Source organism: Hylobates moloch, unplaced genomic scaffold (assembly GCF_009828535.3).
Source record: "Hylobates moloch isolate HMO894 unplaced genomic scaffold, HMol_V3 SCAFFOLD_9, whole genome shotgun sequence".
Taxonomy (NCBI): domain Eukaryota; kingdom Metazoa; phylum Chordata; class Mammalia; order Primates; family Hylobatidae; genus Hylobates; species Hylobates moloch.
The window spans coordinates 66595179-66622768 of record NW_026652284.1 but is presented as its reverse complement, the minus strand read 5'-3'; the positions used below and the strand labels follow the sequence as shown (position 1 = coordinate 66622768).

Sequence of the window (27590 nt, the reverse complement as noted above, 5' to 3'; positions counted from 1 at the left end):
TAAAAATAACAATAATCACTCATTATTGCCAAGAACTCAAGAGGGGCACGTACACATCTGGCAGGTGGGTGCTGGCTGCTGAGAGGAGACCTCAGTGCCCCTCCACAGGGCTTTCTGAGAGTCTTCTCAATGGTTGCTGATTTCCTACGGTGAGTATTCCAAGAGAACAAGGCAAAACCTGAAATGCCTATACGACTAAGTCTCAGAGTTTGTACACCATCACTTCTGCCATAATCTACTGGTCACACAGATCATCTCTGACACAGTGTGGGAGGGGACTACAGAAGGGTGTTGGAACCCAGAAGGTATGAATGCTTAAAGGCCATTTAGAGGCTGGCCAACATACTCATAAGTATGAGAAAATCAGAATTTTTAGAAACAAAATGAACACATTAGTTTACATAGCTTGTAAGTGACAGTCTTAATAATAGCAAAGTTTTCTAATTCCTAAGTCTTTTCATTATATCATGCTACGAGTCAATGTTCAACAACTCACAAAGTCAAGCTCCTACTTCCTACCATGTAACAAAAAATTTCAGAATTTATTTACTTATTTATTTATAATAACTCTGTAATCCCAGCACTTTGGGAGGCTGAGGTGGGTGGATCACTTGAGGCCAGGAGTTCAAGATCAGCCTAGCCAACACAGAGAAACTCTGCCTCTACTAAAAATACAAAAATTAGCCAGGCATGGTGGCGCATGCCTGCAGTCCCAGCTACTCACAAAGTTAAGTAGCTAGGGTTATCCCTAAGAGCCTTGAGGGGAGGTTGGGGCAAGGAGAATCACTTGAACCAGGGAGGTGGAGGTTGCAGTGAGCCAAGATCATGCCACTGCACTCCAGCCTGGGAGACAGAGTAAGACCCTGTCTCAAAAAAAAAAAAATACAAATTAAAAAATAAAAAGGCTAATGATTAACTGAGAAGAAAAATAAGAGCTCTTATGAATCAGTGAGAAAAAAATTAAACAAACCAATAAAAAAAGTACAAAGAGCATGAGACAATCATAAATGATGAAGTATGAATAACTAATAAACATCTGACCTTATTAATAATCAAATAAATGCTTTGATAATAAAACTTCTCATCTTTTTTATCTATTAATGTGGCAAATATTTACAAATAGGCACTGTCATATGCTACGTTGTGTATATAAATTAGTAGAACTTTTCAGGATGGCAGCTGAACTTCCTGAAAACTTTTCATGCCCTCATTCCCTTTTACCTCCCAGTAATTTCAATACAAAAAAATTTTCTAAAGAATAAAGAGGCACTTACATCATTGAACGTGAAAATACTGTTTATTCAAAGCTTTGACTTCAAAATATCTGAGTTTGTGTTGATAGTAAGTGAATTTATAAAACAAAATTTGTCTTAGTAAACTAAACAAATAACTAAATAAGCAAATTCACTCAGTTAATAAGGCTAAAGAAAATTATAAAATAAAATCAAATTTGACTATGCTCTGTCTAGTACCACAAATGATACATTTCTCTGCTGTATTTCCCCACCATTCAATATAAAGAGAGAATTATTCATTATAAATCATTTTGGACATAATTTACTTTGAAATGAACTTAATGGATTTCAAAATGCTTTCCTTGACAAAAACTAAGTTCTTGGTTCTATTAACACCATAAAAAATAAAATAAATAAAAAACCTCAGTCTAATTAACAGTATTTGAATGGCAGCCATCTCACTCCTCTCTGGAATATTTAAAGCGGTTCTCTCAGCCTCAAAATTGAAACACAAAGTGAAGTTCTGAATATACTCTAATGTGTATGTTAGCTATACTATTCCTATAGTTTTCACGTATGGGTATAGTGACAAAGATTCTCTCTTTAATCAAACTCTAGTCAGGGTCCTCAGGACCTTCTTGACTAGGCCTCAATCTTGGCTTAGAAAAACTGCAAACTCAGCACAAATGATTTCATCCACAGCTCCTAGCACCACTACCACCATCACACACACACTAAAAGACTTGAGCAGGCACCACCATAGTTCCTAACAGTTCAAGGCTCTTAGGGATAACCCTAACTCCCCTTAAAGCGCCTGCCTGAGAAAACTTAAGGCTGCCAAAAGAATTTACTGTCTGTTGTAGCCAACACCTGATGATAGGCCCCCAACTACTCTTTCTCAGAGCATTTACTAAAAAGGGTTTACAATGGTAAATCCTTCCTCTGTCTCCTATAACATGTGAGTGTCTTTCTCAAGGGCCTGAAAGACATTCCTTTAAAATGCAATCATTGGGAAGGACAGGGCTTTTGTCTCCCTGTCTCTGTGGGAGGACAAAATCCTGACTTCGTTACTTGCCGGCTACCAAACACAAGGGTCTAATTGCATTTACACTGACCAAGCTTTTGTAATTTTTCATTTTCCTGACTCTACTGAGCCTCCATTGAACCCCCCGCCCCCACTCCTTCATTCTCGTTTTAAAAGACCCAGTAACCTCTATACAAATCAAAGTTGAGTTCAGTTCATGCTGGAATCTCTTCCTTATTGCAAAAACATATTACTGATTAAAGTATGTTCTGACCACTCTAAACAGTGCCCAGCTTTGTTTATCTGTAACAATAGAGGGATTTTTTTTTTCCAATGTAGTTTAAGAAATAGTGAGGCTGACTGAGTGAAACATACCTCAGATATCAGTATCTCACACTGGTGACATAAAGGAAAGAAAGCTAAAAATACCACACATCTCTGCAGAGCCAAATAAATAATTTCCATAGTTTGGAATGTTGTTCAAGTGACCTGAACACAGAACTGAAGGTTAACTGAGGCACAAATGATAGCTTAAATCCACAAACATTCTCAGACAATGTATTAGAGGACTAAAGGAGCAAAAGCTTTGGGAATAAACCAACTGGGCTTATACAAAACAGATGAAGGTTAAGGAGTGAAAGCTCACTAGGGCTTAAATGTGAAGAAGTGGAACAATCTCCCTAATAAGCTGCAATTAGTTGGATTCTGGGGAAAAAAATATAAATAATTTATGTTAGGTAAGTCTGGGGTTTTATTTAAGGTTATAAATGGCTGTAATAATACATACCATCAAGGATGAAGAAATTATAAAAAACTTCAAAAATAGAAAATATACCTATTCAAATAAATCACTCCCCCACCATTACCCCAAATACATCAGAAAAGACAGATGAAAAACCATGAAATATACGAGAAAATGATAGGGAGCCTTGAACAAAGGAAGAAATTAGCCTCATAAATTTGAAAAGGAACAAATGACTTCAACAACCGCAAAATCTATTTTGATATGGTAGACTGTTGGGTTCCTACTATGGTAGAATGGGGGAGTGGCCAGAAACCACATATTCTTTATATGTTTTGTATGTTTCTTCCTAAAACTCAATAAATGTTTATTTAATGAAGAAAAGTCCCAGATCTAAGAAAGTAAAAAATACAATTAATTTTAAGGGTTTCTAACTTTAAGCAAGTTATCAAAGCATATCAGAGGTAAAATATGCAACTTCTTGGAAGATGGGAAGCTTTGAACCAAACATATCAAAACAACAAAGTCATCTTTATTTCAAAAAGTCATAAATAAGAAAAGAGAAGCTTACTGGCTGTTAGCAAATGGGAATATAAAATTAAAAAGCAACTCAGGTGTGATTTAAAAGACTGCAGAAGTCAAAATAATAAATCCTTATGTTCTATGAAAAACTTTTAAAATCTTAGGCAAATAAGAATTATTGGCTAATATAATCTACCAAGATGTTTAAATAAAGAACTATTATAAAAGAAATGATTTTGTGAAAACTAAAAATACAATGGAAAACATGAAAATTTCAAAGCAACATTGTAAGCAATAAAGAAACAAATGACTAACAGTATCAATCAAAACCAGAACACAGACCAAACAGATGACACAGTGAAATACCTAGGGGGAAAAAAAGGCAATATGATTAGATTATATCAATAAGTGTGCCAGGGGTAACACAAAAGACAAATGGCAGCAAATCATAATGAAGGAGAAAACAAACACAGATTTCAAACGAACAATGAAGAAAATACTCAAGGAGCCTCCAGAATTGATCCTTACAAAAAAGACAACCTAGCCAAGCGTAGTGGCCTCAGAAGACTGTGGCGGGAGGATCGCTTGAGTCCAGGAGTTGGAGGCTACCATACACTAGGAGAGCACCTGTGAACAGCCACTGGCCTGGGCAACATTCAAAAAAGAAAAAAGGGAAAAAAAAAGACAACCTGATATCTAGTGATAAAATTAAAACTCTACCTAAGAGAAATATAAAAGTAAGCAGGAATTAAAGGAAAGCTGTTTAAAAAAAAAAAAAAAGGCAGAGATAAATTCTGATTTTGCAATACAAAAGAGTCTGATACTGCACTGACCAATACAGTAGCCAGTGGTCACATATGGCTATTTAAACGTAAATTTAATTAAAATAAAATCAAGTTTAAAATTAAACGCTTTAGTTCTACAAGCCACATTTCAAATGCTCAACTGCCATACATGACTAAAGGCTACCATATTGGATAGCAGAGATACAGAACATAACCATCACTGCAGAAGTTCTGCTGGACAGCAGCCCTTACTGAATGGTGCTTAAATGAAGCTAACTTTTCATTATGAAGATGGAAGAAAATTATATAAAAATATAAAACACCAGCTAGGCTGTGGTGGGTCATGCCTATAATCCCAGCACTTTCAGAGGCTGAGGCAGGCAGATCACTTGAGGTCAGGAGTTCGAGACCAGCCTGGCCAACATGGTGAAACCCCATCTCTACGAAAAAATACAAAAATGAGCCGCACGTGGTGGTGCACGGTAGCACATGTCTGTAATCCCAGTTACTCAGGAGGCTGAGGTGGGAGAATTGCTTGAATCTAGAAGGCAAAGGCTGTAGTGAGCCGAGACTGCACTCCTGCACTCCAGCCTGGGTGACAGAGTGAGACTCTGTCTCAAGGAAAATAATAATAATAATAAAATAAATAAATGTACATATATGAATGTGTCAGTAAAATTCAGTGGCACTGGGATTACAAAAGAATATATTTTAAAAGATTAGAAATCAAGATTATGGTCAAGACAAGTGGTAATACAAAGTAGAATCCGTGTTATTATTCACAGGCTGACTATTTTGGCACTCCCTTCTACCTTTTTCACAAGATTCTTGGTATTTTATCCTTTAAGTGGTTCTAATATAAATATCTTTCCAATAAAAGATAAATGCCTAGTACACAGGACACTGCTAATGGAAGAATGTGAAAATAAGGGTCATTTAAGATATATATGGCAACCAATAAAAATAATTTAGGTTAAGAAAAAGTTGGACCACCTCTGCTTCAGTCTGATGGCATCCCACAAAATTCGTATGTTGAAACTTAATCACTACTATGATAGTATTAAAAATTAGGGTCTTTAGGAAGGGATTAAATCACGGCGCAGCCCTCATGGATGGAATTAGGGCCTTTATAAAAGGACTTCAGTGAGTGGGTGTGCCCTTTTCTGTCCCTTTTGCCATGTGAGGACAGCGTCCATCCCTTTCAGAGGATGCAACAACAAGGTGCCATCTTGGATACAGGAACTGGATCCTCTCCAAACTCGAACCTGCTGGCATCTTGATCTTGGACTTCCAGATCCTAGAACTGTGATGAATGTGTTTATGTTCTCTATAAATTACCTAGTCTCAGGTATTTTGTTACAGCAGAACAAATGCAGTAAGACAGTATCTACAGACAAAACTGAATCCCTATAACTGAATGATACTCAGTTTCTTCAGTTATAGTCATTGCAGTTAGTTTATATTTTCATTTGTGGAATTATTAATTATACCTCCACTCCATTCCAAAAAGAATTTTGGGCAAGTTTAAGTACATTTATGTTGAAAGGTAAGGATAGTTAAGTAAAAGTTACATTCTAATAGCACTTAGACAAAAACAATTGAGTATACCACAGGGCCTGCATCATTGTCAAGACACCCCCCCCACACACACACACACAGAAGAAGAACGAGGAGGAAAGGAAAGGAGAGAACAGCCTGCTATATGAGTGGAACATAAAATGATAAAATGTGTACTCAGGCTAGGGTACAGCAGCTGTACACAGGCACAATGATGGTTCACTACAGCCTTGAACTCTGGGCCTCAAGAGATCCTCTTGCTTCAGCCTTCTTAGTAGCTACCTTAGATATAATTTTTACACACTCTCCATAATAATTCCATCTGTGTTAAAGAATGAAATATAAAAACACACTAAACAAATGTATAATTATTGAAAATACCAAGGACATGATTAGCGATAGGCTGCTTTCAGTATAGGAGACCCAGCAAAGCATACTCAGAAGATAATGAGAAGACTAGCTGAACACAGCAGTCAGGCTATGAAGATGTAAGCAAGAAATTAGACAAACTGAACTAAGACTCGGTAAGGCACTGAAACCAGGAGTTGAACTTGATCTTATAGAAAAGTGATTTTCAAACTGGTTTCAGGAGCAGGGTACCACCAGAAATTAACTCAGGAACTGCTGTGGATAACAAGAGTAAGGACATGTGAGCATGTGCATGGCTGTGTTGTTCAATACTGCTTTATGTTTTACATATAGTAAAATTTTTATATAGAATAAGATTCCATGGTAAGATTTTACTTGAATAAGCGAGTTTCTCTGTTAACATTTTTAAAAAATCTTTGGCTGTGGACTGTGGGAAGCACTGAAAAAAACACAAGTGAATAAGACAGTGTCTACTTTCAAGTTGCTCATTAATTCCATTTTGTTTGTGGTCTACAATTGTTATAAATGTTACCTCAGATTCCTATAATAACTTTCCCACTATCACCAAACCATGTCCTTTCATCCTTTAAAAGTACCCTTGAGAGCCCCCACATATACTTCAGGTAACAGTCACCTGCTCCATATTGTAATCTGCCTTCAAGGACTTTCATCCTTTCTGCCATTCATTCACACCATAAACTTTTTTTTTTTTTAAATGTCTTGCCGGAAATCATACTAGAAGTTTTCATGAATGCTAGATCCTGGGTTCTTCCTGAAGAGCTAGATTGTCTTTCGCTGTTCTCTTCTTTCACTGCTTCAACACCCAAAAACTCAGCCTACTTTCTTTCCTCTCAGGAGATTCCTCTTTCACTTCATCCCTTAAAAATCTATCCTCTGCAAATAGATGAGGAACAAGGACACACTGCAGAACATCCCTCCACTGGAGCCTTATACACAAATATACACAACTCTATTCAAGGTGCTGATTATCAAATATTTTCTATATAGAGCACACCATAGAAACATAATATCTCTATCAATAACCTTGCCCCTCAAATCAGAGTTTAAGGATAGGAACAAAAATGTTTTTAGTACTGAATATTTTTATTCATCACTAGGATGTCATGCTTTTCTTGGGTTACCTATTTTGTTCTTAGCAGTTGTTTACTTTTTTTTTTTTTTTTTTTTTTGAGACAGTGTCTTACTCTGTCACTCAGACTTGAATGCAGTGGTGTAATCTTAATCTTGGCTCACTGCAACCCCCACCTCCCAGGCTCAAGTGATCCTCCCACCTCAGCCTCCCAAGTAGTTGGGACTATAGGCACATGCCTGGCTAATATTTTGTATCTTTGATAGAGCCTGGCTAATTTTTTGTATCTTTGGTAGAGATGGGGTTTTACCATGTTGCCCAGGCTGGTATCAAACTCCTGAGCTCAGGTGATCCACCTGCCTCAGCCTCCCACAGTACCGGGATTACAGGTGTGAGCCACCACCCCTAGCCTGTTTACTTCTTTTTAAAGGTAAATATACAATAACCCCAAAATTTAAGTAGAGCTCATTCAACTGATAGCCAACTAAAACTCCGAGTCCAAGTGCTAAACCAAGAGACTGAATCAAAGGCAACCAAGAATGCTATCATTTATAAAAGTATTTTTAAATTGCTTCAAGGCTGTCTTGAACCTTATTAATTTTATATTACTTCTAATCAAAATTAGGCAGCTAAGAATCAGAAAACTTATGTTTTAATCACAACCCAGAAATTACGTGTATACTCTTGACCAACTCACTTAGATTAAAATCTAATTTTAATTACTTTAAATTATTTTACTCATTTGTCTATAAAATGAATGACTAAAACTAATACCCATAAATGTCTTCTATTGTAAAAGGATTATGATACTATCATGAGATTTAATTCTTCAAATAAATTTATTTACCTTTTGTTTGGGGCTGAATTGTGCCCCCCCACCAAATTCGTATGTTAAAGTTTTACTCCCCAGTACCTCAAAATGTGACGTTTTTAGAGACTCAATTTTTGAAGAGGTAATTAAGTTAAAATAATGTCATTGGGGTAGGCCCTAATCCAATGACTGGTGTCCTGATAAGAGGAAATTTGGACACAGACATATATACAGAGGGAAGACCACGTGAAGACACAGGGAAAAGATGTCCATCTACAAGCCAAGAAGAGAGGCCTCAGAAGAAACCAACCCCACTGATACCTTAATCACAGACTTCCAGCCTCTGGATATGTGAGAAAATCAATTTCCATTAAGACACCCAGTTTGTGGTATTTTGTTATGGCAGCCCTTGCAAACTAATTTACCGACTTCTTAGGTGTGCAGGATGCTACTAAAATTTCTGAAGCCATCTACTCACTGTATGAGTGTTTATTAAATTTTATTTTTCCTGAGCATATCCTACTCAATTAAATCATAGAGATAAGTTTTATTTATTTATTTAGTTATTTTTTGAGAGGGAGTCTCGCTCTGTAGCCCAGGCTTGGAGTGCAGTGGCACAATCTCAGTCTACTGCAACCTCTGTCTCCCAGTTCAAGCAATTCTCCTGCCTCAGCCTCCTGAGTAGCTGGGATTATAGGCATGTGCCACCAAACTCAGCTAATTTTTGTATTTTTGGTAGAGACAGGGTCTCACCATGTTGGCCAGGCTGGTCTCAAACTCTTGACCTCAGGTGATCCACCTGCCTCAGCCTCCCAAAGTGGTGGGATTACAGGCGTGAGCCACCGCACACAGCCAAAGTAATTTTTAGTTTATACAATTTGTGAGGGCTTCATTTTGAAGTGTATTGACAGTACAACCTTCCTAGAAGATCACTTGGCAGATAAGTGGATAGTTATCTTTATATGGAAGTTCAGTAGAGTCTAACATAACAGAATTGAAAACAATCTAGATGAGCAACAATGGGAATATGGTTAAATAATAATAATCCAGGCAAGGTACTGTATACTTATAAAACCTAATACTTATTTCTGTATCAAGATGAATTGCATGACTCATTGAGAAAAAAAAAAGGCCATGACATAGCAGAGAATCAAACTTACAATGCTTTAAGAAAAAAAAAATGTTTTAAGCCAAATATATAAAAATTATGGTTTATACTAACTACTAATTACTAGTTCTAATTATTATAATCCATAATCATATTATATTTTCTTAACTCATAACTCATTTATTTCCAAAAACTAGATCAAAACAGATCTTTAAGTTATATGTGGATTTGCAGAAAGAACTTTTTAAAAGACAACTTGCTATTTTCATCATCAGCATTTCATCCCTTACTTCATTCAGCAAACCTACTTTAGGAATTAATAAGAAAATCTCTAAGGAAATAAGAGCAAAAATATTTACAGATTTGAGCAAGAACCTATTTTTAATGAACTGTTACAAGCTACTTAAGTGTCAGACAACGGGAAACTAAATAAATTGTGATGTGAGAAATCATTACATGGTATTTAAAAATCATAAACCATAACCCTGGTTTTTTGCGGGTTTGAGATGGAGTCTCACCCTGTCACCCAGGCTGGGAGTGCAGTGGTGCAATCTCGGCTCACTGCAACCTCCACCTCCGGGGTTCAAGAAATTCTCCTGCCTCAGCCTCCCAAGTAGCTGGGACAACAGGCACATGCCACCACATTCAGCTAATTTTTGTATTTTTAGTAGAGGCGAGGTTTTGCCATGTTGGTCAGACTGGTCTTGAACTTCTGATCTCAAGTGATCTGCCCACCCTGGCCTCCCAAAGTACCGGGATTACAGGCATGAGCCACCGCCCCCAGCCAGAACCCTGGGTTTTAATATTCAGAGGATCATACATTTTGAGAATCTGATAAAAGCTATGAACCCTCTCCCCAGAATTACACATATATGTACGTGCCCCCATATTTTTGCATATGATAGGAGGTTTACAAATAATTAAAGTCTAAACTACCTTAAAATCTCAGTCTAGAAAAACTATCATGGAAACTTAATATTTATGGTATATTGTTAAATTTCTAGAAAGCAGAGGATAAACTAGTAGATGCAAAGAAGAAAAGAAATATGTGTTTGTGTCTATGAAAAACAAAAGGACAGTAACCAAATTATTAAGATTGGTTATCCTTGGATAGTAAAATTTAGAAAATTTTTATATTACTCTATAATTTTCTATCTTCTTCATATTTTTTACAATAAACTAATTATATAATAAAAGAAAACTTAAGAGTTACAATTTATTTTACCCAAATAAAATTGTTATTAGTCAAGTGACAAAATAGAGTAGGGTCATGTAATAATAATTTTCTCAAGTTTTAAAGAATATAATAATAAGCAAATAATAAATGACTGATAGTCACTGATAATAGGGTACTTAAGGATGACTGAGATCACCTTGTAAATCTGCAGAATGCAGAAAGGCCATGGTAAATATTTCCTATTTCATAAAATGCCACAAAGTTAATCAATCACAAGCAATAACTGAAGTTCTTTATGAATACAAAACTATGTTTTTGCTTTTAGGCTTCAGGATATGTTCAAAGTGTCTAAAATAAACTTATAAGGAAATAAAGGTCAGAACAAAAAACTTACATTTTCTATTGTGTATCAACAGAGCTTGTTTCAAATCGATCGTTGCTTTTCCTAATAAAGCATCTGCTTTTAAAGTGTGATGGCTCCAAACTCGAAATTCCAATGTAGTCTGTGGCGTAACATTTCTGGAAGGGTAAAATTATAACAAAAATACAGGAGTAGACGTCCTCATTCTATTAATAAGTAACAATTCCTATTAAACCATTTATTTCAGTAATGTTTTAAAGACAGTGAATTTCATTTATTTGAGAAGAAATATTGTATGAAACAGGAAACTACTTGAATCATAAATAAAAATATTTTACTTTCAAATCCATTAGGACTTTAATAACTAGATGAGGATTTTTGGAATTAGCAAGCCAAAACACCAACACAAGTCTTACTGAGACTTCATAGTAACACTGTTTCTATTTGAACAAATGTCTAAAGACTTACATAATACTTTTACTATACACAAATTTATGCCATTATTATTTTGAAATGCCAAAATTAAGAATGACTAATTTGCAGTCCTATTTATTTCTGTACCAAAACAGTCAGAGAAAATGTCTGTATGGAAATAATTTGGTTTATAAAGCAAAAGCAAGATTATGCATCCTCTCCTTAAAAAAAAAAATTTAACCAAAAATTTCTCCATACTTTAAATTGTCGATCCACACTTTAAAAAAATCACTCATTACTTTGAAGACATTTTACGAAACAAAAAACATATTCCAAAAAACACACTTTCTTGTGAAGATTTTCCATCCTTTATACAAGGTACTTACACAGTTAGCTGTTCATCCCATTTTGGATTAGAGGAACTACTGGATTTTGCTGTTTTCCTAATTTCTCCATCTACAACTACTTCTGTATATATTGCTGTTCCGAACCAGTTCTTTTTTCTTTTAAGTTTGGCACTAGAAACTAACAGACAAATAATTCACTAGTGAGTATGCGTTGCCAAAAAGTAGTACTGCACACTAATCAATCAATAAGAATGGAATTGTGCTTCTTGTGCAACTAGAACTCCTCTCGTTGGCAGAATGAAGGAACAACACAAAAGGGCTATTGATAATGCCTGAGAGCCATTTGAATGTTTCCATAACAGTTTCATCGAGCTATCATTCACATACCATATACTTCACCCACTTAAACTGTACAATTCAATGGTTTCACTATATTCAGAGTGGCACAACCACAACCACAATCAATTTTAAAACACTTTTGTTACCACAAAAATAAATTCCATACCATTAAGCAGTCACCCCCTTCTTTCTCCTCCCAATCAACCCTCTCCCCACCCCCATCCCTAGGCAGCCACTAACCTACTCTCTGTCTCTTTAAATTTGCCTATTCTGGACATTTCATATAGATGGAATCATATAATGTGGGTTTGTGACTGGCTTCTTTCACTCAGCATTACATTTTTGAGGTTCATCCATACTGTAACATGCACCAGTACTCCACTCCTTTTCTTGCCAAATAACATTCTATTATATGGGTATATGACATTTTATCTATTAACTGATAAATATATGAACTGCTTCCACTTTGTGGCTATTGTGCATAAAGCTGTCATGAACATTTGTGTGCAGGCTTTTGTGTGGACGTATGTTTTCATTTCTCTTGGGCATATACTTTGGAGTAGAACTCCTGGGTCATGTGATAACCCTCTGTTGAGTAACTGCCAGGCTATTTTCCAAAGTGGCTGCACCATTTTATATTCCTACCAACAATATACACTAATTTCTCCACATTGTCACCAATAACTGCATTAAAGATCAAGGGAAAAGTGTCTTCAGATTCAACATGCCCATTAACATCCCTGCCAGGTACTATTAACTTGTCTTTCTGAAATTACATAACTGTGGCATTTAAAAAAAAAATGCTTTAATGTTTTATCTGGAAAGTTAGCTTTGAAAAGAAGAAAAGTAGTATTTGCATTTTCAAATAAAAGCTTAAAAATCAAAATGTCATTATAAAAGTTAATCATAATCCCTTCTAGAAAGTGAATTTTAAATCTAAACATACCTGAGATATGAAGAAATCAGGGACTATCTACTTTCTGGGCAAAATACTGATGACCAGGCAGTAAGAACAACTTATCAAGATCACCTCTATAATCAATTACCTATGAACACCCTAGGTCAGAGATGAGGAAGGGAAAAGCCTCTTTCATGTCATACACACCGGATGTTAAGGATATAAAAACCATCAAAGCTATGTAAGCTTCCATTCTATTGTGAGAGAATAATAATCTAAATAGTCACACAAATAAATCACTGAAATACAATGTGATAAATGCAAGATTCAAAGCAAATACTATATTTAAGTACTGGCAACATAGCAATTAAAGAGTGTTCAATGTTATGTCTGAACTGCTACTATCAGGGTCTTAGCAAAACTCATTTCCATCCTTCATCATTCCAAACTGCTCTAACTTCGGTGCCACTGGACTAATATAGAAGACCCAGACTTGCTCTCTCCCAAGAAACTCCCCAAGATTCTTTGAATAAAAGTGCTCATATATTTCCTCAGTATATGTAAGTCTTATCCATATAGTAGAAGACTGGAAGAAGGAAAAGTCAGTATATGATGGTGTTAAAAGAAGAGGGATAGACATATCTGGGTTCATTTTTCAACTGTGCCACTTACTAAAAGCCTGACCATAGTAAGTCAATTAATTTCTCCATCCCTTACTTGAAAAATTAGAAGAACAGCAGTACCTGATTCTTAGGATTGGTGAGTGAAGGCATGCAAGGCACTATCACCATCAATGAATGTCTGGCATCCAACAATGGTAGCTGTTACTTTATTATTACTGACTATATAGTATTAACTCTTCTCTGAGTTCATTGCAGATCCATCCAAAATACGTCCACTGAATACCCTTACTTGGCAAAATACTCAACAATACTAGAGGGTAAGGTAAGAAAAGAGATTTTTAAAAGATAATAATCTTTAATCTCATGAGGAATTTATAAATATGCTAGCAAAATGTACATATAAATACTGTGATTTTAAATAACTAGAAGACAACCTTATTTATTCAAAAAGTTGTTCTAGTTAGTAGAATATATAGATTTTTTTCCCATTTAATGAGTTTCCTTTGGTGTTATACACAGGATGTCCTCCACTCTAAGGTTATATAAATATTTTTAAACTATCAGAAAATGAGTCACATGTGGGAGGGTAGGGAGAGTTAACTCAAAAATCCCACTCACAATAACGTCTCCTCAAAAAATCTAGTGATAAACTTGAGAAATACGTAAGAGTCACATGAAGAGAACTATAAAACTTTACCAATGGAAACAAACGCTTAAAAAAAGGATATGATATATTCCTAGATTTGAAAAGTTTAACATTGAAATATTTCAATTAGCTCCAATTTAATACATTATTTTAAAATAAAAACACCAACTGATTGGTTTTGAGTGTTTTTGGTGGGGGCAGAGGAAAAGGAAGGGAGACTTAAATATTCAAATAAAAGCCAAAGAAAATTCAAGAACGGTAAACGTGTATTTTAAAATGCAAAGTAATAAAAGGAAATTTCTCAAAATATTTTTTTAAAAATTACCATAAAGTGAAAATAATTAAAATGGTTTGACAGTGATGTAAAAGAGAAGTAAAGAGAACAAGCAAGATACTAATGCATAACAGTGGCATTTCAAATCAATGGGAAGATAGATGAGACCATAAATTTTGAAACATCTGAAAAGAATGAAGTCTATAATTCACACCACTCATACAAAAATAAGTGGTATATGATTTGACATTTTTACTTTAAAAAGTGAAATTAATGCTTTAGAAGATGCAATAGCTAAAAAAAATTATAAACATGAATACAACAGCCCATTTGTTCTTCAATCTCATCCTTTTTATACATCTTGCATACTTTATGCTTCTGACTCTTTCCTGTCGAAAGTCTAAAATCTAAAATATCGAAGACAATACACTTCTATATGCTACTATTCTTGAGTACCTGGTACATTACAGTATATTACCATATGACAATAGGTAGTTTTCTGTTTGATTTTTTCCATCAGTTTTTCCACGTTCCATGATCAATGCTCTTATTCTTATGTGTTGCTGCCAATCAGATAAGGGTTAAGAACAGAAATGAGGATAAGAGTAAATATGCTAAAAATAAAAAAATAATTTGGCTTAGGGCAGAGAACCTCGGTTTACAGACAATAAACAGCCAGACTGCAATATTAGAGGGGCCTTAATCTGGGTACTTACTGTTTTTAAAAAGAAAAGAAAAGCCTGGGCGTGGTGGCTCACGCCTGTAATCCCAGCACTCTGGGAGGCCGAGGCGGGCGGATCACCTGTGGTCAGGAGTTCGAGACCAGCCTGGCCAACACGGTGAAACCCTGTCTCTACTGAAAATACAAAAAAAAAAAAAAAAAAATCAGACGGGAATGCTGGCATGTACCTGTAATCTCAGCTACTTGGGAGGCTGATGCAGGAGAATCACGTGAACCCAGGAGGGGTAGGTTGCAGTGAGCCAAGATCATGCCACTGCACTCCAGCCTGGGCAACAGAGCAAGACTCCATTTCAAAAAAAAGAAAAATCAATACAGAGGTCTTTGTAATCTAATAAAAGGAGCAACAACTTGGAGTCCTAAGACCTCAGTTGGTTTCTCATTATTAACCCAAGGCACTTAATCCCTCTGATTCTCAGTGTCCTCACTGACAAATCAGGAGTAGTAATCTTTACTGCAGAAGATATTGTGAGATCAGTAAGACTGGGAATTTTAAGGTGACTTTTATTTTAAAAATTAGGTCAACAAAATGGAAGACAAAGACAAGAAGAAAAGAAGGCACTAAAACCTGGTGCCATTTAGCACAGGTCCATGATTATTCTTTCCCAAGAGGATCACTGTATTTCAAAGGAGAGCAGCAACTGACGCTCAAAATGATAAATACTGTTGTGGCATTGTTTTGGCTACTTAAGATTGCCTTGGTCCACATCTATTTTCCAATTGGTTCTCCAGATTTGAGTCACCTGATAGTCTTTCAGTATGTTCTTTTTCACCTCAAATCCTCAAACTGGCCAGATCAGGTTTTTCTTTTCTTTTTCTTTTTTTTTTTTGAGACAGAGTCTCACTTTATCCCCCAGGCTGGAATGCAGTGACGCCATCTCGGCTCACTGCAACCTCCACCTCTGGTGTTCAAGTGATTCTCATGCCTAAGCCTCCCAAGTAGCTGGGATTACAGGCATGTGCCACTATGCCCAGGTAATTTTTGTATTTTTAGTAGAAATGGGGTTTCACCATGTTGACCAGGCCGGTCACAAACTCCTGGCCTCACGTGATCCACCTGCCTCGGCCTCCCAAAGTGCTGGGATTACAGGCATGAGCCACCGCGCCCAGCCTAGGTTTTTCTTACTTTAACTAAGAACTCTTATACATAGATCGAGATCATTTGAAAGTTACACCTCAGGTGTACTGTCCATTGGTCCTACACAAGTTACAATGAACTGAAAATGTGGTGAAAATAGGGCTCTAAGCTTCTTATACAGAGCAAAAGTAGAAGGAATTATGTAAGTGGTTCTTCAGCGGAGTACCTATCAGCTTCATCAGGAGAACTGTTTCAAAAATAGTTGCCCATTATTCACAGAAACCAAAATCCAAATATCCCTTATAGTTCAACCTTACTTACGGTGAGAGAAATGCTATTTTAAATAACACTAAGATACCACTTCAGTATCTAATTATGAACAATCCCAAAGCTTGACAATAGATTTTGGTTAGGCTTTGGGAAAACAGGCACTCTCATGTATAGCTGGTGTAGACACAAAATGGTGCAGGCCCCATGGAGAGGAACTTCGCAATACCTGGCAAAATTTCATGTGTTTACCCTTTGACCCAGCAATCTCATTCTAGGATCCTATCCTATTGATACATGAGCAGAAATAAGAAACAACTTTTGTATGAAGTTATTTGTTGCAGCATTATTTGTAATAGCAAACAGTGGAACACCAATGTCCAGCAATGGGAGACCAGTTAGCTTTTTTTTTTTTTTTTTTTTTTTTTTTTATAGACGGGGGCTCTCCCTTGCCCCCGGGCTGGGGTGCAGTGGCGCAGTCTCGGCTCACTGCAAGCTCCGCCTCCCGGGTTCACGCCATTCTCCTGCCTCAGCCTCTCCGAGTAGCTGGGACTACAGGCGCCCGCCACCACGCCCGGCTAATTTTTTGTATTTTTAGTAGAGACGGGGTTTCACCGTGGTCTCGATCTCCTGACCTCGTGATCCGCCCGCCTCGGCCTCCCAAAGTGCTGGGATTACAAGCGTGAGCCACTGCGCCCGGCCCAGTTAGCTTTTTTACATCTGTTCAACAGGATATGGTGCAATGATAAAAAATAATATTCTGTTACGAAACAAACTCCAGAATAATACTGCAAAGTTAAAAAAAGCAAAGCACAGAAAAGTATGCATGAATTAGGGGATTAAGAGGAGAGATTAGATACATATACTGTACATGTATCTGCTTATATTTTCAAAAAGAAGCAACAGAAGGATAAAGCAAAACTAATAAAAATGTGAACCTACAGGGCAAGGGAGAGAAGTGGGAAAATGGGACCAAGTAGCCAGATCTCTCTAAATGTACCTTGGTTTTGACTCTGGGACTATGTAAATGTCTTACAAGGTTATGTATTGTAACAAGGTTACAAGGTTATATATTTCCCACTTCTCTCCCTACAGGGCAACGGAGAGAAGTGGGAAAATGGGACCAAGTAGCCAGACCTCTCTAAATGTACCTTGGTTTTGACTCTGGGACTACGTAAACGTCTTACAAAATTTAAAAAAAAACTGAAAACAATGAACTTAACTAATTATCAATTTGGTGAGATAACCAAATAGAGAATTACTAAGCTACATTAAAACATGGTATTTTGACTATACATCCTAAAGGGAGAAAACACACAAAGAAATCCTAAACTGCAATGAGTGGACCTATTGGTTTTGGTAATTTTTTTAATTACCTTTTTTTTCCCCTTTTTTTCACCTCCTCCTCCCTGTTTTTGGTAATTTTCATGTTATTTTGAACTGGTGTAGTAGGATAAAACAAATATTATGATAATGTCATTTTGAATGGAGATTTTTTGATTAAGAGGAGAGAGTTACAGGCCAGGCACAGTGGCTCAATTTGGCAGGGTGGTGCAAAATGATTGCTTGAAACAAAGAGTTCAAGACCAGCATGGGCAACATAGTGAGACCCTGTCTCTAAAAAAATTTTTTTTTAATTAGACAGGCAAGGTGTTGAACATCTGCAGTCCCAACTACTTGGGAGGCTGAAGCAAGAGGATCACTTCAGCCCAGTAGTTTGAGACTACAGGGAGGTATGTTTGCGCCACGGTACTCCAGCCAGGGAGAGAGAGTGAGACCCTATCTCAAAAGAAAAAAAAAAGACATGAATATAAAGTCAAATTAATTTTTTTTTCCTTTTAGTAGAAAATGGCACTTACAGACTACAGTTATTATTATGAATTGGAAATATCAGCATGAACTCAGGATGTTAAAATATTTTTTATTTTTTGCTTTCTACAATAAACATTTCCTAGCTTTGTTAACTGAAACCTCCTAGAAATAACTAACCTCATAGTAATGAGTACCATGGGAATTATAGTACTGTGTAATCCCACTTAAACATTTGCCCAATGATTGAACAAATGGCTAAATGTATGTAAGAAGGCCTTTAGCATCCTGCTCTATCCTATTAATCATTGAAGGGCCAACGCAATGATACTTTTTCAAAAGCCCAAATTCTCCCACCAGTACAGAGGCTGTATCTTCTCTTCATCCAGCATAGGTTCAATAAATATTTACTGAATAAATAATATAGTTTTGGAGGGCATCTACTTTTGAGGCTTGTTGCAACAAATATGCCATAGTATCAATCTAAAAGAAATTCTATTTCTGGAATAAGTCTGCTGAATTAAGTATTCAAAAGAAAAGTTCATCAGGGAATTGCCATATTAAATATAAAAATAACTTACCAGTTACCTGTAACTGCAGCCTTCCACTGTGGTTATTACTAGTATCAGACCTTGGTGAAGCAGTGGCCATGTCCCAAAATTCAGCTAAAACCTATTTTAAAAAAGGGGAATTTATTCATGTGATAAGAGTTTGTAATTTTCAAGATATTAAAACTACTTGTTTAAATCAACTAAGAAGTTCTCAAAAAGTACAGGAAAATTATCAAGCCTATTACCATCCCATTAAAAGAAAACCCTAAAGTTAGTTGAAATAACAGAAAAAATGGTGAGCAGTAAGCACAAATAAAAATAAATATTAGAATGTTGCCCTGGATATGCCTGCTACAGGAACAGACAAAGCACTGGGCCTGCTACAAGGGGAAGGAGCTGAGATTCCCATACCAAGCAAAGGGCCCAAGTCAGTAGAAACTCCTAACATATGGCAGAAGCATATATGTATGTTTTAGGAAAGTACCCCAATTTAAGCCACTGGGAGTACCCAAGACGAAGAGCAACCAAGTGTGAATCTATAATCTTAAAAATCAAATTTATATGAAAACAAGCCACCAGTCTGGGCAACAGAGTGAGACTCCGTCTCAACAACAACAACAAAAATCTCTATCCAGACAAGACAAAATAAAACTCACAATCTACATGGGGTGGGAAGCCTCAAAATACAGTAAAAACTACAGGAAGAAATTGACAAATTGGCCATTGTTGTGGGTGATTTCAACACATCCCGATTAATCATAAGTCAAGCAGACAAAAAATAATAATAATGAACAAGCAGGATTTAATAACATCAACAGAACCTCATAACCAACAATTAGAAAATAAAAATTTTTCTCAGGTACTCATGAGACATGAGTGACATACAAAAAAAAATACACTGACATATAATGAAAATCTCACTAAATTTCAAAAAATGTTCTAAGTCTCTGTCCGTAATACAACTAAGTTAAAAATCAATAAGAAAAGATAAATTTGAAAACTATAAATAGAATTTAAAAACACTTCTAAATATTTAATGAATCAAAAGAAACCATGTTGGAAATTACAAAAAAAACAAAAAACAAAAAAAACTAAGAACTGAAAAACAAAAATACCACATATAAAAATGTATCGGAAAAGTTATACTTAGAGGCAAATTTATAGCCTTAAAGACACACTAGGAAAGGAAAGGTTGAAAACTGATGTGTTAGTAGGTCATCTGGTAAGTCTGAAAGAGAAAAATAGAACAAACCCAAAGAAAGGAGTTAATAAAGAGCAGAAACTAATGAAGTAGAAAGAAGGTAACAGAAAGGATCAACAAATTCAGAGCTACTTCTTAGAAAACATTAAGATAAATAAATGTCTGATAAGACTAACGAAGGGGAAAAAAATGAAACAAAATAGGAAGCCCTAAAACAGACCAATGTATGTAAGGACATAGCCATGTAAGAGATATAGCAATGCAGATCCACGAGAAAAGAGGGACACTTAAATAAACCTGGAATTATCCATATGGAAAAAAAATGAAACCGGACCCCTACTGCACATCATATATAAAACCAATTCAAGATGGACCAATGACATAAATGTGAAAGGGAAACAGTAGAACTTTTAGAATAAATTACAGCAGAAAACTATTGTTTTGTATCCTCCCAGGATGGAAGGGTTTCTTAAGAGACAGAGGCATACTAACCAAATAAGAAAAGTGTGAATATTCACGCCTGTAATCCCAGCACTTTGGCAGGCTAAGGTAGGTGGATCACCTGAGGTCAGGAGTTCAAGACCAGCCTGGCCAACACAGTGAAACCCTGTCTCTACTAAAAAAATATAAAAATTAGCCAGGCATGGTGGTGGGTGCCTGTAATCTCAGCTACTCAGGAGGCTGAGGCAGGCAGAATTGCTTGAACCCGGGAGGTGGAGGCTGCAGTGAGCTGAGGTCACGCCACTGCACTCCAGCCTGGGCAACAGAGCAAGACCCTGTCTCAAAAAAAAAAAAAGTGTGAATATTTTGACTACATGGAAACTGAGACTTCTGTTTATCAGGACATCATAAAGAAAATGAAAACATACTCCAGAAACTGGAATAAATTTGCGAAACAAAAAACTAATTAAAGATTAGTATTTAAACTACATATATAAGAATACTTACAAATAAGAAAAAGATAACACATTAGGCAAATAGGCAAAAGGCTTAACTGTAATTATACAGAAAAGGAGATTTCTAAGGCCAACAAACATGAAACAATGCCGAATTTCACTGCCCACCAGAGAAATACAAACCACACAGATGTCATTTTTAAATTCATTAGAATGGTAAAAACTAGGAATGTTGATAATGCCAAATAATGGTAAAAAACATGCAACAGTGGTGGCTCTTATACACCGCTGGTAGGCGTTTCAGATGGCAAAATCCTGTTGGAAAATAATTTGGCATTATCATTTAAAGCTAAACATTTGTATGCCCTTCAGTGAGTAATTTTGAATTTTATAACATTTTTTGTACCTGTGTACCAAGTATAAGCATTCTTCATAATAACAAAAAAAGTGAAAAATACTCAAATGTCCATTGGTAGAAAAATGGTTACATAAATTAGGCTAACTCATACAATGGAGCATTATATAGTAGTGAGAATGAATGCACTACAGGTGGGGGCGGTGGCTCATGTCTGTAATCCCAGCACTTTGGGAGGCCGAGATGCCTCCCAAAGGTGGATCCCAAGGTGGATCACTTGAGGTCAAGTTCAAGACCAGCCTGGCCAACATGGTGAAGCCTCGCCTCTAACAAAAAACAAAAAAATACAAAAATTAGCCAAGCGAGGTGGCAGGTGCCTATAATCCCAGCTACTCAGGAAGCTAAGGCAGGAGAATTGCTTAAACCCGGGAGGCAGAGGTTGCAGTGAGCTGAGATTGTGCCACTGCACTCCAGCCTGGGTGACAGAGAAAGACTCCGTCTCAAAAAAAAAAAAAAAAAAAAGAATGAATACAGCTATAAGCAATACCATGAATATATCTAAGAAAAAGAACAGTTAAGTGGAAAAGAAAAAAGACAGATGAGTTCTGAGCAATAACATCTTCCTCTCAGTTCTGTCTCCAAGATTTAACATTCTACACTGAAGTCACGAAGAAATTCTTCCAACTCCTAATGACAAAGAAGAAATGAATTATTTTGATGGTTATCATGACCGCATCTTTTGTTATTCATTTCCTTTGAAAACACCATGATTCCATGATTGAAAAAGAAATCTAGAAATGTGGCGTACTGTGGATCCTGAGCCTCAAGAGTTTGTCCAACGAACAATTACAGAAGCCCAGTAAAGAACTGCTAAGGTCCAAACAGCCACCAAATAACAAGCTGTCAGTCTTCCAAGGAGTACTCTATGAATCTTATGGAAACATTTCTGCACACAATAAAGAAACTAGTGTACAGAAATGTTTATTTGTCTATGATACAGCAATACCTACAGAGTCCAAAAATAAGTCTCCACAATTATTTTCTGGTTATAAATTTGAATTTGCCTACTGAGATATTTCTGTCTATTTTTATGTCTGCTCAAACATCTTTTATAATGTTTAAATGTTTTCCTTGAAATGTATAAAGATTTGTAAATTAGATTTTCCTCTATAATAAAATACCATATGTGCAAGCTTTAAAAAGCTACAAACATGATTATGAAACTCAAATCAAACAATCATATTTGTGGTATTTTAAAAAGAAAAGATGGAAACAAGTTCAGGATAGCAGTTCCTTTAGGGGCTGGGTAAAGGTAAGAATATGGAATCAGAGAAGTCTTCACAGCTCTTTAACCATATTGGGATTGATCTAGTTCTTCAGTTGAGCAGTTGGTTCACAAATGGTTTTTATTATTGACTTGTATATGTTACATATAATCTAGTACATTCAAATTACATGGTTTTTTTTTTTAATTTAAAGAATGTATGGAACGCACGGAAGTAGATACAGTAAAGTATAAATCACTAACTCATCAAGTGTAATTACTGGAGCCTGTGATGCAAAAGAAGGACAGATACAGCTTTCACAGACGGCATTTAGTCTTCCAAGAAAAAGACACTTTTTCCTCTAGGCAGTAAATGGGGGATTTAAGGATAGGTGAAGATATTGACTCATATGGAGTAGATTAAAAAATAAATCAAGGAACCTTATTAGGGAACTAAACAGAAAGATAACTACTGAGAATAAGGGCAAGAGGCATAGGTTACTTATTTGAGAAGAATCGTAAAAGTTTACGATACTGTGCAAACTGGGGGACAGTGCCAACTAGGTAAAAAACTATTCACTTTACTACATGAAACTCTCTCTGTACCCTGATCACCACCCCCAATCTATTTTTCTCTTTATTCTATATAAACCCTTTCATATCACCCAATCCCTAGACTCAAGAGCACATGTTCTGGTAAGCAGTAACTGCAAATTTAAACTAAAACCATGAGAGATAGTTCAAAAATGATACCATCTTGCCTTAAAAGGGAAGAGATACAGCAAATAAAATTATCAATTTCAACAATTATTCTCACTTCCTTTAATAAAGTTGTATGACACTTAAAAGATGAGGTACTGTCATATATTCTCCCACCTGAGCATTACAGTAACACTGTGTGAGGAGGGAAGCGCTCTGTCCATCTTATAGATGAGAAAACTGAGCCTCAGGAGTATTAGAAGTCTACAGCCATATTTTTTATGACAACATATTACTAGGTCTACATAATTAACTATCAAAATGTATGAAGTCTCACTATTAATTATAGTCTTAGTTTTAAAAAAACTGTTAATCACTTACTATGTATCAGGAACTGCTAGACACTGGGGATACAAAGATGAGTAAGACACGATTCCCTCTTTCAAGGAGCTCATAGTCTGTGAGGAGACAACCCTGTAAACAAATAAATAGCTTTCAGTGTGATAATTCCTAAAATAGATGCAAAAGGTAAAGTACTACATCTGGGGCACACAAGAGAAAGTAGATAATCCAGTCTTCAGGGATCAAGAAAGGGATCACAGAGAAGATAACCTCTGAGAGAACTGCATCTTGAAGTGTGTAATTCTTCAAGAGAGAATTACAGAAAGAATGGCACATCCAGAGAACTGCTTGCATAGTGGACAATGGAACATAAGGACAGTGTAACGTGATCAGGCAAACAGAGAGGGTCTAAACTGCATAGGATCCTATGGAATAGTTTATATTGTATTTAAAATATACCATGCATAGTACTTTAAAGTTTATCCTGATGGTTTCAGTGATGAGAATTGCATTTTGGAAAAATAACTTCGGAAGCTGTGGGGGTTAGATTTAAGACAGTGAGCTTATCTGAACTAGAGCACTGGCACTATGAAAGAAAAAACTCAGGATACATATAAGGTCTTTGACCAGATAACTATAGGATGGCTGAGGGTTACAAAAAAACAAGAATCTGAAAAACTAAAATTTCCCACTTCATTGTCTGAGTGGATGATGGTTCCCTAACCAGGATAGAGAGAAGAGTAAGATTATTTGAATTTCATTTCCAGTTCTGCCACTTAAGAGCTGTATGACCAAGTTAACTTTTCCATGGCTCATTTCCTGTAGCAGTAGAATAGGAAAAACAAAGTTATCTATCTCATATTACAATGAGAATTAAATCAGATAATACATGTAAAACACTTAGCACTTCGAGTCTATGGCACGAAGTAAAGACTCAATAAAGACGACTTACTGTTTTTATTGTGGAAGAAGGAGGTTAAATATACAAGTTTCATTTGGATATGCAGTTCAAAAGAAAATTGCTAACAACCAGGTATAATAGACAGCTAGTTAGAGAAGCATGCAGTTGAGGAAACAGGTATTAATACTGTGCTTATCACAAGCCCTCAGGGACAACAATCTGCATAATGGTATGACTTTTATCAAGTTGTCCTTGGTCCCCAGGATATGAGAAGACAGAAAAACTGTATGATCAATTTAGGTTCAGCAATTTAGAAAACAGGGTTGGCAAAAGAAAAAACAAAGTCTGAGTTTTAGGTCATAATCTATGCTCAGGGGGTATGGTCAGTAATATCTAAGCTGATTATGTTAGTCTAACCCTTTGAAAATCCCATAGACTTGTATAAAGGTTCACTATTATTCAACTGCAAAGAACAGAAAAGAGTCCCGAATGTAGATAATAAACGACATTTCCAGTACTCTTAGGTTTAGATCTATCAACTCCTCATTTAGAAGGCATATTTTAATTGCCTGCTTACTTCAAAATGTCTTTAAGTCAGAAGCAAAATTGTGAAAGAAAGAAATCCAATTAGAATAGATCTGATTCATTCTGCACACTCTGCAGTGTTAAGACTTTGAAAAGTCAAATAAACGCTGTCACATATCTATGTGCCTGGATCAATTAACAAACATACTTATTGGCTGCCTAGTTTATAAAGTGGGTATGGCAAGGATACAGAAATGGTAGAAGACAAAGTCCTGGCTTCAATACTGAGTCTAATTTTGAAGACAATGCTAATACACATGAAAAAAACTCAGTAACAAGATAGGATGATATGTAACAGAGCAGTTTAGTCCAATAAATGTGGAACCTAAAAGGTTAGAAAGCCTGCACTTAGGCAAAGCTATTTTATCAAGCACAAAATTTAAAACTCAATGAATGTGGCAAAGACAAAAATGGATGAACCATGCAGTCTTCCCCCCGAATATAGCTAAGATTCAGCAACTCCAAAGCATAAAACAAATATTTCATTAAAATGTAAACTACAAAATAGAGGATTTAATTTTAAATTAAATTATATATACAAATATAGTAATATTACTTCTACATATAAATACTGTTGGTCATTTCAATGAATTTATAAAACGAAACAGTAAACAGGAGGGTGACCAACTCGTCCCAGTTTGCTCAGGAACATCAGGTTTTAATCTTGCATCCTGGGAAACCTCTCAGTTCTGGCCAAACTGGGATTTTTGATAATCCTAGTGAACAGTGTAATGGCTCTAACTGCCTAGACAGCTCTTTTGATGTACCTCAAAGAAACTTTTCTAGTGGAATCATTATAAAAGTATAATTCTGTTAGCTTTTTCATTTCCATGTGACCTGCAAATTCAGAAAGGAAAAACCAATTTGATAGGAACTACTCATCACTAACGCTCAAAATCATATCACTGGGACTACATGTCAAGATAAGGGAAGAGGGAAGAGTAAGAGGCTTTCTCAATACCCAGGGTCTTTTAGCCCTCCGAATCATTTACTTTTAACAGACTCTCTGTCCGTATCATCACCACTGATCTCTCTAATCAAAGGCATTTCCAACTAGTGTTACTGTTCTTCCCTGGCCCATGCCATCATCCATCATCCCCATGCCATCATACCCCAAGCCATCACAGCCTCTGCATCTATGCCAACAACTCACCTGTCCTGTATCTTGCTGATCTCCATTCCATTCACTAGCTCATATGACCCCACCCTGGACTTGATGGGTCCTATTCTCCCCACAATCTCCCACTAGTAATCTCTACCACTGCACTCTTCCCTTAGAATTGGTCTGCTTAACTCAGGAACTACAGTCTTTCCAGCACTCTCCAGCACTCCTTCACTGTAGGAGACCTACTGGCAATGTCATTAATACTTTACATTTGCATAGCACGTCATAGTTTCAAATTTTCACATACGTTATGTCAAGAAAACAGGCTAAGTACAATTGTTTCCAATTTTACCAATGCTACGTTAATATCACTTTTCACTTCTATCACCCATTGGGCTTTTCTTCCCAGGTTCTGTCTTTATTGTGCCTTTCTCTCTACCTTCAAATAAACTTGGTGTTCTCAATGTATACATCTAACTATTTGGGAAAGAAGCGATCTGATTTCTTTTAGAGCTTTTTATATATAAATAGAGACAGGGTCTCACTATTTGCCCAGGCTAGTCTCTAACTTCTGGCCTCAAGTGATCCTCCAACCTGTGCCTCCCAAAGTGCTGGGATTACAGGCATCAACCACTGTGACCAGCCAAAAAATTAAAGCTTTCTTCTCTGCACTTGACCTCTCCCTATAAATATCACTGATTGATCCATTTATACTCAAAACACAAGAATGCCCCTCTCCTGATAACTCACAAGTGTGCTGTGGAGTAAAACAGAATAGCACTTCTGAGCTGTACCGTTCCAGTGATTTGAAGAGTACTTGCAATATCTACCAGACAAACAACAAATAAACATGGAATCTACAGGTACCTTTTAGTCTCTGACTTTAATTTAAGTGTTTATTTTAACCTAAAAATGCCTGTCTAACCACAGGATCTAATAACTTCGACTATCTTCCCTCCATCTTTCTGTATTTTTAGTCAAGTTCAAAGTTCCTTTCAGTGCACAATATATGGCCCTTTAGGAAGTATTTCTATGAGAAAAATGTATTTTTCTTCAAAAGGCCCAATTTCCTAAGTTAGTATGAATACCCAACTCTTACTATTCATTATCACCCAATTTCAGATTTTCAACCAGAGGGAGTTAATACATTAATTTTTAATTAACGTTAATACATAAATTTTTATCTGAGCCTTTTGGTTGTTTTCTCTTGCTCTCTAATTTTTACATCTTTTTTTCCAGCAATATAAATCTAGTCCTTGTTTCTTGACTTTTCTTTTTCAGATATATCTCACACCTCCCCTATCTTTTCTTTTTTTTTTTTTTGAGATGGAGTCTTGCTCTGTCTCCCAGGCTGGAGTGCAGTGGCGCAATCTCGGCTCACTGCAAGCTCCGCCTCCCGGGTTCACGCCATTCTCCTGCCTCAGCCTCTCCGAGTAGCTGGGACTACAGGCGCCCGCCACCGCGCCCGGCTAATTT

At 36.3% G+C, this 27590-nt stretch overlaps 1 protein-coding gene across 4 annotated transcripts in view; it reads right to left on the bottom strand.

The window, feature by feature from the left end:
- Positions 1–27590, bottom strand: part of WWP1 (WW domain containing E3 ubiquitin protein ligase 1) — a 123668-nt gene that overhangs the window by 73526 nt on the left and 22552 nt on the right. For 2 of the 4 annotated variants that reach the window (XM_032759972.2, XM_032759975.2), the window contains exons 2-5: positions 23563–23655; positions 18797–18887; positions 11582–11720; positions 10815–10939 (exon numbers count right to left, since the gene is read on the bottom strand). In XM_032759972.2, coding sequence (XP_032615863.1) covers positions 10815–10939; positions 11582–11720; positions 18797–18866 — 334 coding nt within the window. In that variant the 5' untranslated portion in view covers positions 18867–18887; positions 23563–23655. Of the gene's footprint in view, positions 1–10814; positions 10940–11581; positions 11721–18796; positions 18888–23562; positions 23707–27590 lie in introns of those variants that run through there. The other 2 variants (XM_032759973.2, XM_032759974.2) reach the window with 2 other exon arrangements.